This window comes from Scedosporium apiospermum (assembly GCF_000732125.1).
Source record: "Scedosporium apiospermum strain IHEM 14462 chromosome Unknown SEQ_SAPIO_0143, whole genome shotgun sequence".
NCBI lineage: Eukaryota > Fungi > Ascomycota > Sordariomycetes > Microascales > Microascaceae > Scedosporium > Scedosporium apiospermum.
In genome coordinates, this window is record NW_015971844.1 from 1,506,030 (window position 1) to 1,519,158 (window position 13,129).

A 13,129-nucleotide genomic window follows, 5' to 3' on the forward strand; every position below is an offset into this window, starting at 1 on the left:
ATCATCTCGCCAACGTGCCTCACCTCCCAGTCATCTCTCTACCTGTCACGCCTGGTCTTGTCTGATCACCAGTTTTTGCATATCAACTCAATCTGGGATTTCAGCTTGCACCACCTTACCGACGTTCTCCACCTTCCCTCTCCCTGTCTCCATCTCCCACAAGCTCCTACAGGCCCCCGCTTCCCTTCTTAGCCTCCTTTATGTGCCCCTCGTTACCCTCAAACCTCTAGTCATTGCCAGCCGATCTCGTTCGCTCGTTTGATCTGCGATCACGCTCTGCAAAGACTCGCCATTCTTGATTCTGGATTACTTTAGTTGGCGCAACCAAGCCTCAATCGCACACTTGCCCGTTTTGTTCTCTCTTTCACCTGACAACCGCTCCATCCTGGGATCGCTCCTTCCCCGAGATTTATACCCTGCTGAGATCTACTGGAACGGAGTGATCACCTCGGCTCTGCTATAAACCAGCCCGAGGGACTTCGCATGCTTGCCATCCGAGCTCTTTGATATCCAACAATTTCTGCGCCCTGACATCTCGAGCACATTCTTTCCACCTGACGACGCTCCTTCGCTCTGTTGAAAACGAATGAGCTGCTCTTCCACTTGTTCGGGCAGGAACGAAAACAGATCTTAGATCCTCGACCAGTCGCTTACGATCTAGAGAAAATAGAACAAAATCACTCCCAATGCTCGTTTCTAGGCATTCTGATACTGAGCAGAGTCATTGGTCCTTCAGCAAGTTCGAGACCACTTACCAGAAGCCGACTAGCTCACCACGTATGTCGAACCACTTCGACGCCCCATTGTCAACGCAGCCGGACTGGCAGGGGCAGTACTCGTACCTGCCCCCCAGCGAAAACAACATCTTTTCCCAGTCATTTGAGTCTGGCAATGACAACGCTGAGGCTTCCCAGGCTCGCGCCACCACCAATGGCAACGCCATAGGCCCGGTGGACATCAACTCGAAGGAAAGTTCGACACCCGGCCTCGACCACAGACGCGCTATTGATCCCCTGGGCCTGCGCTCCGCGAAGACTTCTACGCCTGTAACCGACCAGCAGGAGGTTCCGCAGCAAGACCAGTACGGCCAGAAGCCCTCAGAATCCGCCCCAGAAGAGTCGCTCGTATCGACTGAGACACCGGGCCTCACGATGGCCATCAACCCTCTCACAACGGTCTCCTCCGCCGGCCAAGGAGCCGAGGCGCAGGCCCCACAACCTATGGAGGCTTCAGGCCATAAAGAAGATGAGGATGAAGCGATTGATGATGATGACATGGGCGGTGCGGAAGGTGGCGAGAGCCAACCACAAACAGCTGCTGAGAGGACGGCTCAAAGGAGGAAAATGAAGCGTTTCAGGTAAACTTCTTGGGCACAATGTTATGGAGAAGGAGTGGCGCTAACGCAATGACTATGCAGGCTTACACACCAGCAAACCCGCTTTCTGATGAGCGAATTTGCAAAGCAACCCCATCCGGACGCTGCCCACCGAGAGAGGTTGTCTCGCGAAATTCCGGGCCTCAGCCCTCGCCAAGTGCAAGTCTGGTTCCAGAACCGGTAAGCCTTTTGTTTTCTCTGGGAATTTCAGGCAAAGTAAATGAGAGGAGGGCTTTTCTAACAAATATCGCAGGCGTGCCAAGATCAAGCGCTTGACAGCCGACGACCGAGACCGTATGATGAAGATGCGGGCGGTTCCGGACGACTTCGACAACGTGGGTGCCCTTCATTCACCGTACGGAGCCGTTCACGGTCTCGGAACCCCTATTACTTCTCCTGTTGATTTCACGACACCTTCCTACACCGATCACATGATGCGAGGCCCGCTGATGGTGGATGTGCGACGAGCTGAAGGCGAAGACCATATGTCTCCGACAGGTCTTAGCCCTGCTTTTGGTAACATCGGCTTCAGCGCTTCTGGCACTATTAGCAACCCAGACATTCTATCGCCTCTTTCACCGACGCCTAACGACCGGTACGGGTATCCCTTGAGCGGGGGGCCAAGGACTTCGAACCCTTACGGAAGACACAATAGTCTCGATACCTCGACGATGCAGATGCAAAACCGGCAAGGCATCCGTCCTCTGCAGCCTCTCCAGCTCAGAGAGACCATGTCTAGGTCGAGGTCCGATAATCTCCAGTCCCCCCTACGATCAAGCATGTCTTGGAAGGGCGACTCCATTGATTACAGCTCCTATCAGAACCAGCACAACAGCCAAAGCAGGTCTGTGTATCCGCAGGACCAAATGAGTGGTACCTCTAGCAGCATGGGCTATGATTCTACCTACTCCAGTAAGTCCAAAGAAAATAAGATCTCTCATTTTGAAGGTGGATCCACTAACACGAGAATGGAAATAGCCACAACTGTTCAGTCCCCGACTGCTATGAGCTACTCCAACGTGCAGTCCAACCCTCAAAGCCGCAATTCGCGTCTACGAGCGGCGTCTGCTACTCTGCCACTAGGGCTCGACCTTCGTAACCAATACCGACCCGTGGGCAGCACTCTCCAATCTCCCGGCGCATCCACCACGCCTCGGGGAACTACTTCTTCGCAGTATGGATCGAACAGTTACACGGCAAGCTTTCCATCCGCACCTCTGACAGCCCCTATCGACTTTTCCCTCCCGAGAAGCAACGGCAGCATGAGATCTGGTGTGCAAGACTACTCGATGCCCCAATTGAGTGCCCCTATTACCGCCCCTACCGACTTCTCGCAGGCTTTCCAAGCAAGTATGGCGAGTCCCACAACCAGAACGCCAATGAGGGACTCATTTGGCATCGGCCATGGACAAGGCCAAGACCAGCGTGGCAGCGACGGGTATGGTAACGACGACATTGGCACCACCTCGCTCGCTAGGAAGCGAAGCTTCACTGGTGTCCAGGGAGGGCCAGCTGCCCCATCGACGGGGACGGCCCCACAGCATGTATACGGCAGCACGACTTGATGAATTAAGATGGTTTCTAAATAAGAAATACTTTGAGTTATTTTTCTTATTCTCTTTCTTCTTCTTTCTCTCTCTTATTTTTTTCCGGCTTTACACAACGGCGATGGGTTGGCAGGTTGGGCAATTTTGAAGATCCACTCGTTTATGAATACGGGTGGCATGATGAACGATGTACGGGGCGCTGATGCCAGAACACAACGAGAACACATTGCTATGGTTATTCTTTTCTTTCTTTTCCTTTCCCTATTTTTTTCCACATTCTTTTTTCCACCTCCCTTTCCGATTGTGGGAAGTTCACCATATGCAGGTCACCTGCTATGGCAGGACACACTTTTTGGAGGCGCCAGGGCGAAGAAGGGGAGAAGGAGGGGGCGTCTTTTGACCGCACACTCAAATGTTGCTTTTTTTCCCCTTCCCTTTTCTCGCTTATTTGTGTTGCAGTTTTCGCGTTTGGCGAAGGATGGCAGCATTGTGGATTTTGGATGTGGGTATTTTCTGACACGGGGTAGGATTTGGCCTTCTTGCTTCAATGTTCTCTCTGTCTCCTCTGGAGCCTTCCCATGGTTCGGCTATCTCACGCTGTTACCACTTTTTTTCTTTTCTCTCCCACCCAGTCTGCTACATCAAATCTCTTCTCTCTCTATATCAGAATGCAAGTTAGGGATGGAACCTTCCAATGTGGAAAATCGAGTTAACAGGAAAAGAGAGAAAAACAAATAGTCCATGGAGGAAATATGCCACCCCCCCCTTTTTCTTGTAATCTTCTTGTCTCTACGCATGTGGCTTCTCTTATTGTCTGTTCTTGATTTTCGGATAATACCCAAAGGACTTGTTGACTTGACCCATGCCTTGTTCTTCTCAATTTTCACCAGTTTTCTTCTTTGGATTTACTTCTTCTCTTCTCTATCCAGCTTTATCAAGTTTAACTGTGGCTCAGTTTCACTCTTCGAAGCTTGGAACTCGCTTTTAAGTTACCCAAATACTTTTATTTTACAAGGATTTATTTCTTTTTCTTTTTCTCGGAACGGGTGCAGCGAATTGGTGGCTGGGGTTATGGAGAAGGGTTTTCGTCTTGCTCTAGGCTTATTCTATATTATACCAACCCAACACAGAACACACGAAGAATCTTAATGACCTGATATCAACATAAACATAAAAGACGTTTCTTCATTTTTGCAATTGTGCCATAGTCCATGCGATGATTTTCCTAAGTTTCCTCGTTTTATGCCTGTTATGCAATACTGGCTCATGGGTCCAGATGGCATGCATGCTGCAGGAGAGCGGATTCGCAACGTTGAAGGACATGCAAGCGAGGGTCGTGTCGTGCATGTAAGTACAGGACGTGACATGCGTCAGTCCACTTGTCCATGTCGATCTGGTCCTTGCCATTATACCTGGCGCCTTTTCTTCTTGTCGCTGACTTTACAAGGTAGGAGTCGAGGACAGCCGTTTGATTAAAGTTACCCACTCAAATTGCCGCGACGAGAAAGCCCCCATTCAAGCAACCTATACTTTGTCTCCGTTAAACAATCTTTTCTTTTGATGTTTGACATTTGCGCCTCATTTTACATGTATGCATCGCCGCCGATATGAGGCCGTGGATGAATATCGGGCGAAGCCGTAAGAATACTGCACTCGTCAAAATCCTACTGGATCTGGACCAGAGGTCTGGCTCTTGCGAATGGGGTGAGCCTACTACGGCCCATCAGGATGGGTCCGGCCTGGTCCTCATCGAATCCTTTTGATTCCTTTCCACTTCCGAGGTGATGTGTTTCGGGCGTCTTCAATACTGGTTCGGGTCCTCGTCTCTTCGATGGACTTGATCGGCATTTCGTGGGTTGGTTAGAGCCCGAGTTTTTCTGTCCGCAGATTCCCGAGAGGGTACAGTAATTCGCAATTTCACACCCTCCCCTTGCCTTGTCGATAATAGCCCATGTCCCATGCCCAAAAGGAGCAATGTCGTCGATTGTGGTTGGTCAGAGTCTAGATTTTGGCTAGCCCGCCCGATCCAGGCCTCCGCGCGTCAACTTGTCCGCTAAACCCCCGGCTCACCCCACAAGGCCAGCCACAACACACTGACGACGAAGTCGTTTCGAGAAATGCCAGGCCATCAGACAAAATATGACATTTTCGTGTCTGATTTCGTTGATGTCGTTCATTTTTATTGAACCTCAGGCGGTTTTTTTACTTCTCGGTAGAATGGGAGCGGAACCTCTGGGCCTCACGCTCCAAGGCACTTATGCCGGATTGAGAACATTAACTCCAAGATGGTCAGTTCTGACCCAAACTTCAAACTGCCGTCGTCGAACTTGTGCAGCTCTAAAGGAGAATAGATCATGCCTACTAGGCACTCTTCCCAATGCCTGTTCCTATGATAGAGGAGATAGTAGAGTCTTTTACTATTGTCGCCAACTTCTGTGCACGAGGGAGGTTCAAGAAGGCCGTCAATGAGTCGGGGAAGACGGGGAAGACGGAACAATGAAGTAAGCGATGGACGCAGCTTGGATTGGATTACGTTCCCTCCTTGTCAGTGTGCAAAGCTGCATTGCTGATGTCAGTTATTCGTTGTCACTTATTGGCCTTTGGGCTGCCCGCGAGAGATGGTGGGGAGTGAAGGAAAGAAACAAGACGGACCATAATCGTGGATGGGCTCCCAATTCTCGCACTAGACATGCGGCCAGGATACTGAAGTTTCCAAGAGTCGGCGACATCCGTTAACCAAAAGGTCATGTTGTATGTTCTCGGGGAATGAGCCGGTTGTCACCGCAACTTGATGCCTGGTAATTATCCCTTGGGAATCATCCGACAAACGCGGCGAGAGCCTTATGGCCAGGAGCAGTACTCAGATGTTTGAGAATTACTAGTATAACATTATAAAATTCGCCTAACTGTGGTGTGGAGAAGGTGTGAATTCGACGGATCCATCGCCTTGCATGTAGAAAGGCTGCTGCATCGTAGCGAGAGACCTAGTGAGAGACCTAGCGAGAGACCCAAGGGCTTTTTGAAAAATCGCAACGTTATGGGTCGCTGCGGGACCTCGGGGCTATCGGGTTCCGCATTCTCCCTTGCACCGCCTCCCTGGGCATTGAGTCCACCAGAGCTAGAGAAGAATTTCTGATGTCTACCCCTCGCGATGACACTCTGGCTTGCTGTTGCGGAAGCGAAGCCTAGGAGTTTGCGAGAAGTCTTGAGCGATGGATTTGCCCACAGGATCGATTGGTAAAGACCACATCATACTTGACCCAACATGAAATCTGCAAACTAGTTGCATTTATCACGAGCTAACGCTTCGTGGTACCACGGGATTGCGATGCATGGCTCAACGTGCCATGTCCACTTAAGCTGGGTCGCCCTGGAGTACCTCCAGATCTCACCGCTTTCTTGCTAGTTGAATGTATCAGAAAATTGAAATAGCAAAGTGATGTATGCCGCCATGGTCAGGATCTCACTCCAAATTCATGGTTTGAACACGGAAACTTGGCCAGAGAGTCCAGCTTGCGTGCCATCGATGCATGCCACCCACATCCATCAATTGATCTGTCTCGCTTTCCTCATACGTACGCTGGAAGCCCCATGTACTTAACAGTTGCTCCCTCGTCCACCAAATATATACGTATAGCCCTCTACAGAAATAAGGAGTACCCATGTTTCTCTACAATTGTGCAGCCTTACTTCGTACATCGGGAAGCGCTTTCCTCCAAGGTTCGAATCACTTACACCACCCACCCACAAACCCCAAATAGGAAGGAGCCTTTTCCCACCAACCCAGAGATTTACAAAGGCGGTTAATTATAAGAGTGAATATTCACACCGGAGATTGCACCGTTGGTGGATTTACCTCATAATAGATCTTCTTACCCAGAATTAAGATCGACTTGTGGCAAGATCGGGTCTTAGTGGTTGGAGATGGTAGTGGATGGACCCGGTCCGGTAAAGTGTCAAACGCCAATGACAACTGCCAGTATTTTCCCATCCTACAATTGTAACGTCTGCAAATTATAGATCTTTATTTGGCCTCATGCTCGCTTCGAATATTCTGAGCCTTATATTGTAGGCTTGGAGATATTTACACGTTACTGTCACTCACGGAGTTCAAAGATGTTCTCTTGATCTCTTCCAGCTCAGCTGACCAACTGCCGGCACTTGGCCGTGTGCCAAACTTCAAAACAGCCCGCCAGGTCATCCGGGCTTGCCTTCCTCCCAGAACCGCACTTGGACCTCTCCATCCTACCTTCTCTTTCCTGCATTCCAACCCTCCCAAACCCTCCCAAACGTGGTCTTTTGGATGGAAGCTACGACGCTGTGAGCACTGATCAAGACTCGGGGGTGGTTTCCATCACGTGCATGGCTTGATTTTGATGGGACCTTGAAGTGTATATATTACTGAGAGACCGGCACCGTAATACCGCCAATCTGCCAAGCGATCCTGGGGTGGCTTCATTTCTTTCCTGCCCTCCTCAACGACGTCAGAGGAAGCCTCGCCTCGCATATTCTCCATTCTCTCTTCGACGGCAAGCGCAATTACAAGACATTGGAATCTCCCAGCTCGGCGGCACCCAAGAGAGATTTCCCTAGGCAAACGTTCGGTATTGCTTTATATCGAATTTATTGCGCGAGTGCGCGCCGTCTCCCGGATGCCATTGATTAACATCCGGCAACCTCGCTCGCAATTTGCATGAAGGTGCCCTTCCATTAACATTCCTGGCACATCCCACATCCGCATCAATCCCCCTCCCCGAGCGCGATACATGAGCTCCCCATATTAACCATCAGAATTGCCGAGCAGGGATATTACCCACTCTTGAATCCCCGGTTGCGCCCAGCTCGACGACTGGTTTTTTTGCTCTTTTTACCCCTATGAGTGCGTTACACGTACGGAGGCGTCGAACCGTGATGTCTTGAGCGCCATCACTTGGGCGTGATCATTGATGGGATGGATTCTCTGGGTAAGACTCGGGGAGAGTCATCCCAGGATCGTATATGAGCGTGATGCCATCCATCCCTCCGTCTATCGGTGATGCATCGGACTTGGCAAGGACGGCCGGTTACCACACGAAAGCTTCGCTAGCTTTTGAGCTCCAAGGTGAGCTTGACTTACCACCTGGCGATGTTGCTGGAAAACCTACTCCCTGATTTATGGCTCGGTTTCTAGTACATATCCACCTTCCCCTTACATGAGCCATCCTTTTTTTCGTGGGTTTGGCAATATATTCTGTCCACTCATCGTCCTTCCCTCTTTTTCCGAGCAATCAAAACCAGGTCGTCACGCTATGGCCGGCGCCCATCATTGACTGCTTTTGCCTAAATTCTCCGTCTCTCTTGATCGCGTTCCTGGCGACCAATACTTCTGAAAATGACAACATGGTTACCAACTTGACCCAGGTTTCGACGACTGCGAGCGCTGTCCCTGATATGTCGGCAGTAATATCTTCTAGCTGATATGAGCTTACGGTTCGTACTCATCTATTGCCGCCTGGCACCGGATGTTCTCAGCGGCCCACGCTATTCGTCGACGACTTTGGCACCGAGGGTGGTCGTTTCTTGAGCATCACCAAACTTCGAGTTTTACCAGCCCCCTGAATTACTGGCAGGATGAACGCGGGCTCACGCATCACGCACTGCGCTCCCCTCGCTGGCCCATTGACGTCCTTTTCACTTACTACCTCTCGCCCCAGCCATTTACCCCTGACTGCATGTAAGGCGGAAGGAATCACCGGTCTTCCATTTTGCCATCGGCATCTTGTCCGGGATTCTCTTTTTCATGTCGTGTCTCTCCTATTGAGACTGCATGCTCGTTAGGTTGGTGCCGAGGCATGGGCATGTTTCAACAGAGTACTGTGAGAGAAATCCCTCGCTCGGTTGAACTCGTTTATGTATACATGGATACACATAGTGAGCGATGGTTGCGGATGGGCCCGGCACGATCCCTCTCAATAACCTAGCTGTTTCAGCAAAGACCCTCACAGTAGTGGAGGTCCGACTCTGGCCTACCTTGAGGGGTGTTGCCCCCAGCACCCAACGAGAACGATCTGCCCCAATGCCATGCCGCTCGCCGTATCATGTGTCCTGGCCCTGGTGTAGCCCTGACTCTGGAAGCCTCAAGTCACCGAATCGTCCCCCTCGCCGCAAAGATCCTTGTGTATCGGGCTTGTCGTCAGAAGTATACCCAACGTATCGAAGGCGTACTTTTGACTGGTCAGAATAGATTAGGAGGCGATGCATCTTAATATCTTTAGATGGATCAGGCGAGTCGCCAGACCGTGCCGAAATCTCATGGCCTTCACTCTTCCCGCCCTTTGCCCTCTCTAATCTTCATGGTAATCTTCCCATCGCACCCCTTTCTCACAATCTGGTGCCAGGAGCAGTTGTGCTGTGAGTCTTGGAGGGTGGAGTGGAGAACAGAAACGAGGCCATCTATCGTGCTCCTCCATATGCCGCCGTCTGCGAGCTTCCCATGGGGGATTGATTACCTGCCCATTCCACTGTCAAACTTGCCTAGCATCCTACTATAGGGATTGCGGAGACGCTGCCGATTTCCCTTCGCGCATGAGTGGCTTCTCGTCCCCGTAAAGTAGCTGTATTTTTGTCTGCCAATCTCTCTTCTTCTCTTCTCCCGCAGCTGTGGTAAATTGCGACGAACTCTCCATGACGCCGGGAGGATAATCATTAGCACATGGATCGTACATTCCAGAAGATTAGATTGATGAGGGAGCTCATCAAGTTGTATTGCCATCACACAGAGCACTACCGGCCCCGTGAAGAATGGAGCTGGCTTGTTGTCCCTCGTCACGCTCTCGCGTCAAGTGACTCGTTGCTCGCTTCCGTCAGCCGTTAGTGGCTGGCGGAGACTTTGAGATGCGCGAAAGTTCTGTCTACACCCATCGTGGAGACTATAGTTGGGGGGAAATAATGGCCGAGAGCTCGGAGTGCGCCATCCTCGATCTTATTCCCTTCGCCCGTGATACGACTTGCATCTTTTACCCTATGTGGCAGTAGCTAACTGTGGGCACGCAGTGGGCAGTGGGGGTAGGGAAAGATGGGTGTGAAAAGTGCGTTACGGGCCTCAAGTATTGATGGCTAGGAGGTGTACGTGGTACAGTAACTCCAGCTTGTGTCAATCGAGCCGGCAGGACGGCCCTCAGGAAGCGGGATGATGAATGGAATTCCGGCCATGATCATGTCCTCTACTCCATTACAACAAGCACACTTTGTGCATGCCATGCTGTACAAAGACACCATTAGGAACGCACATGCGCATGGCTCGAAGTGAGTTGCTGACAAGGATCACCCGCGTCGTCGATATTCCTGGCCCGGGGCCGGGGGATGTTATGGGAGGATCTCCGCATCCTGGTCACGTTGGTGCCCCCTCTCGTCTATTGCCTATTTTCTGGTACCGTCGGTGCAGCTACTGAGAATCAGCAACTAGTCAACCAACCCCGTGGTTATCATGACTAGGAGAGTCTGTGCTGCAGAAAACGTGGACTCGTGATGAGTTCTAAGTTTCCGCTATATACCAGGATCGTTCTCAAAGAAGGCCTGATGTATCACCAGAGGGGCGACGTGTAGCGGTACAAGGCTCGATATCTACTCGTGCTCGAGATGGTGTACTCACTTTCCTTCACGCCATGCCCCCTTCTCCCTCCCTTCTCGTCCCCCGCCTCTGATCACTTGAAAATCCCGGCCATTGCGGATATTGAATGCAATATCTGTAGGTATACCCCTCCCACATGGCGTCCCCACTATCAACCAAAACTTGTCGATGTGATGCCCTTTCGAGCGAAAGCGTCTTTAGTTACCTATTGCCTATCATCTGTGAGATGGACTTCCTAACCCCCCTTTCCGTGATGGCCATGGACCCGAAGCGGCTTAACGTCGGGTCCACCACACAGCCCCTCCCAGTACCAAGCTTCGAGAATTCGAGAACAAGGCGGCAGAGATGGCGGAAATTTTTGGAGTTCTCGACCCAGCCGTTAAGATCCATAGCGTACAGGGAAGCCGGGCTCGTTTGAGGGGGAAGGGAAACGAGGATCACTATCCCGAAGAATGAAAACAAAATCTTTTCTTGAACTGCAGGGCCTTTGTCCATGAGGGCTTTTTTGGCACTTTGCTTTGCTGTTTCCCCCCGGTAGAAAGCGAATGGAACACACCCCGGCCCCCGGAAGTTCGAAGAATCCGAGAGATTGCGGATGCTTTCGATAATGGTATTCCGGAATCTCTATAGTATAGGTCCCGGTGGACTTTTGCACGCTAGGTTTTGGCGGACCGCTTCGCCAATGGCTGCAGAACGAAGCAGCAGGAGGGGCGCGAAACATTTTGCAGCTATCGTGGTACGGAGTATGTTACTGCCCAGTACCGACCAACGCTTGTGAGGCTTCCATCAAGGGCTAAAGATCTCCGGGAAGCTCGCTATCGAGACAGCCGGATATACGGGCAGCCGTGAAGGAGAAAAAGCTTAAATATCCATTTTTAGCCTTCTTCATGTTTCTCGAATCTCGCAAATCCCGTCCTGGTTGTGGGGATATATTCGAGAAGTCGATTAGTACTATGTGAATATTCTCCTACTCGTTGCCCCGGACTTTCCTAACATATTAAGAGTATGAAATTGGAGCTCACCACTTTAGGATTTCCTCTGGGTGGCTTCGGTACTCCAGACCAACCCCTACCCAACGAAGAAGGGAAGGAGGCAAGAGGAGCCCCACGATTTTGTCCCTTTACTCCCTCCTGGGTTAAAGTGTGGGGTGGTTTTATAGTGGAGTGTATCCTAAGAAGAAAGTAGATCATAGTTAAGGGGGGTTTTCCCTTTTTGGGGGGGGTATGAGATCAGCAGCTGTAAGGCGGCAGAGAAGAATGGGATTGGGATGCAGTACGGTGAGTCTGCGGATGTGGGATGGTGGGGGAGTGAGATGATGGAAAGAAATGGGCGGAGGGCCCGGAGAGCAGGCGAGCTCGCCCGAACCCTCCCCGGAGTCCGGGATTGAGTTGTTTTCTGGCCGGCAGACGACACTCCCGACTGCATGTTGAGTGGGGAAAAAGGCAGGAGGTTTTTGAGATTTTGGTTTTCGAGGAGTCTTGTTCGGCCCGTTTAGAGCTTCGTTGTGTGGGGTTGGGAGCTGCGAGTGAAAGTTGGGAAGGGAACATGACAGTTTTCTGCATCGAACTGGGCCGTCAAACTGCGAGTCGACGGGGGCGTATACAGATCCCAGATGCATGCGAGGTTGGATAGCTTAGTGTTATGAGGGGAATGGAGGGGAGAGGGGTAGGTAGCTTCTGGTGGACAAGAGAGGAGAGGGGGGTTGGCAATGACGTGCAGCGTGGTACCCCAGGATGATGTAGAGGGTTAAACAAGCGAGGGGTCTGTGGTGGCCGTTGCGGTGTAGTGAGGATGACCTCCCCGAAACCCTGGTTTCTTCCAGGATGTGGGCTCATTCGATGTAGGAGGGGGGTTGGATGAGGTGTATCTCTTAGGTGAGGGTTAACTCGGCTAGGTATAGACATGCAGAGCACAGCCTGCAGTCGATAGGAGAAGACCAGGGCTGAAAGAGATGGCATTATCAGAGGCTCTTTTGCGTACATGCATGTTCTGGAGTGGGCGGCTGAGATGGCTTACGGTGCCATGTCTTCCACGCTAACAAGCCCGGCTAGGATAAGTTGTAGTTGGGGGTAAGCTTGGTGATATAGGCCGGGTTTAACACATCAGGGCTACAGGAGAGAGAGAGTTTGTTACGGTTGGTAGTTCGAAATTGCGGTAGAGTCTGTGAGGACGATGGATACGAGGAAAACGGACTGGTTTCGGCGAGGTCAATGATGAAGTGTACTGGGAGCGTGAGTCTAAGTTCCTGGCCTACTTCTAAGGGCTCTTACGTTGATCGCGAAGACTCGGGACACGATGGAGATAAAGTTCGACCAGGCTCGGTGAAGATGAGATTTGAGCCTTGGACCCAAGATTACAGTACAAATGTGTAACGGCTGAGTTTGCACATTTGATGCGTTTGACGATTCCTGGAGATTCGGTGATGCGGCGCAACCTAGATATACTCCTCTCACGTCCCTCACAAGAGGCTAAGTGATATCCGTCCCCGGAGCTTCTTGTATAGTTTCTCCATCGTGTTAGCAAAAGTGGACTACTGCTGGAATTGGAAAACTAGCTTCTTGAGACGGACATTGGTTCAGTTCACTGTTGGGGATATAA

General features: G+C 51.1%; 1 protein-coding gene across 1 annotated transcript; it reads left to right on the plus strand.

Annotated features, from left to right (window-relative positions):
• Window positions 1-686: 686 nt before the first annotated feature.
• Window positions 687-2,940, plus strand: SAPIO_CDS9710 (uncharacterized protein; the record flags this gene model as incomplete). The annotated part of the gene is made up of 4 exons (XM_016791040.1): window positions 687-1,357; window positions 1,418-1,555; window positions 1,629-2,287; window positions 2,354-2,940. 4 exons carry the CDS (start codon window positions 687-689, stop codon window positions 2,938-2,940), a joined length of 2,055 nt encoding a protein of 684 aa, XP_016639550.1.
• Window positions 2,941-13,129: the final 10,189 nt, after the last annotated feature.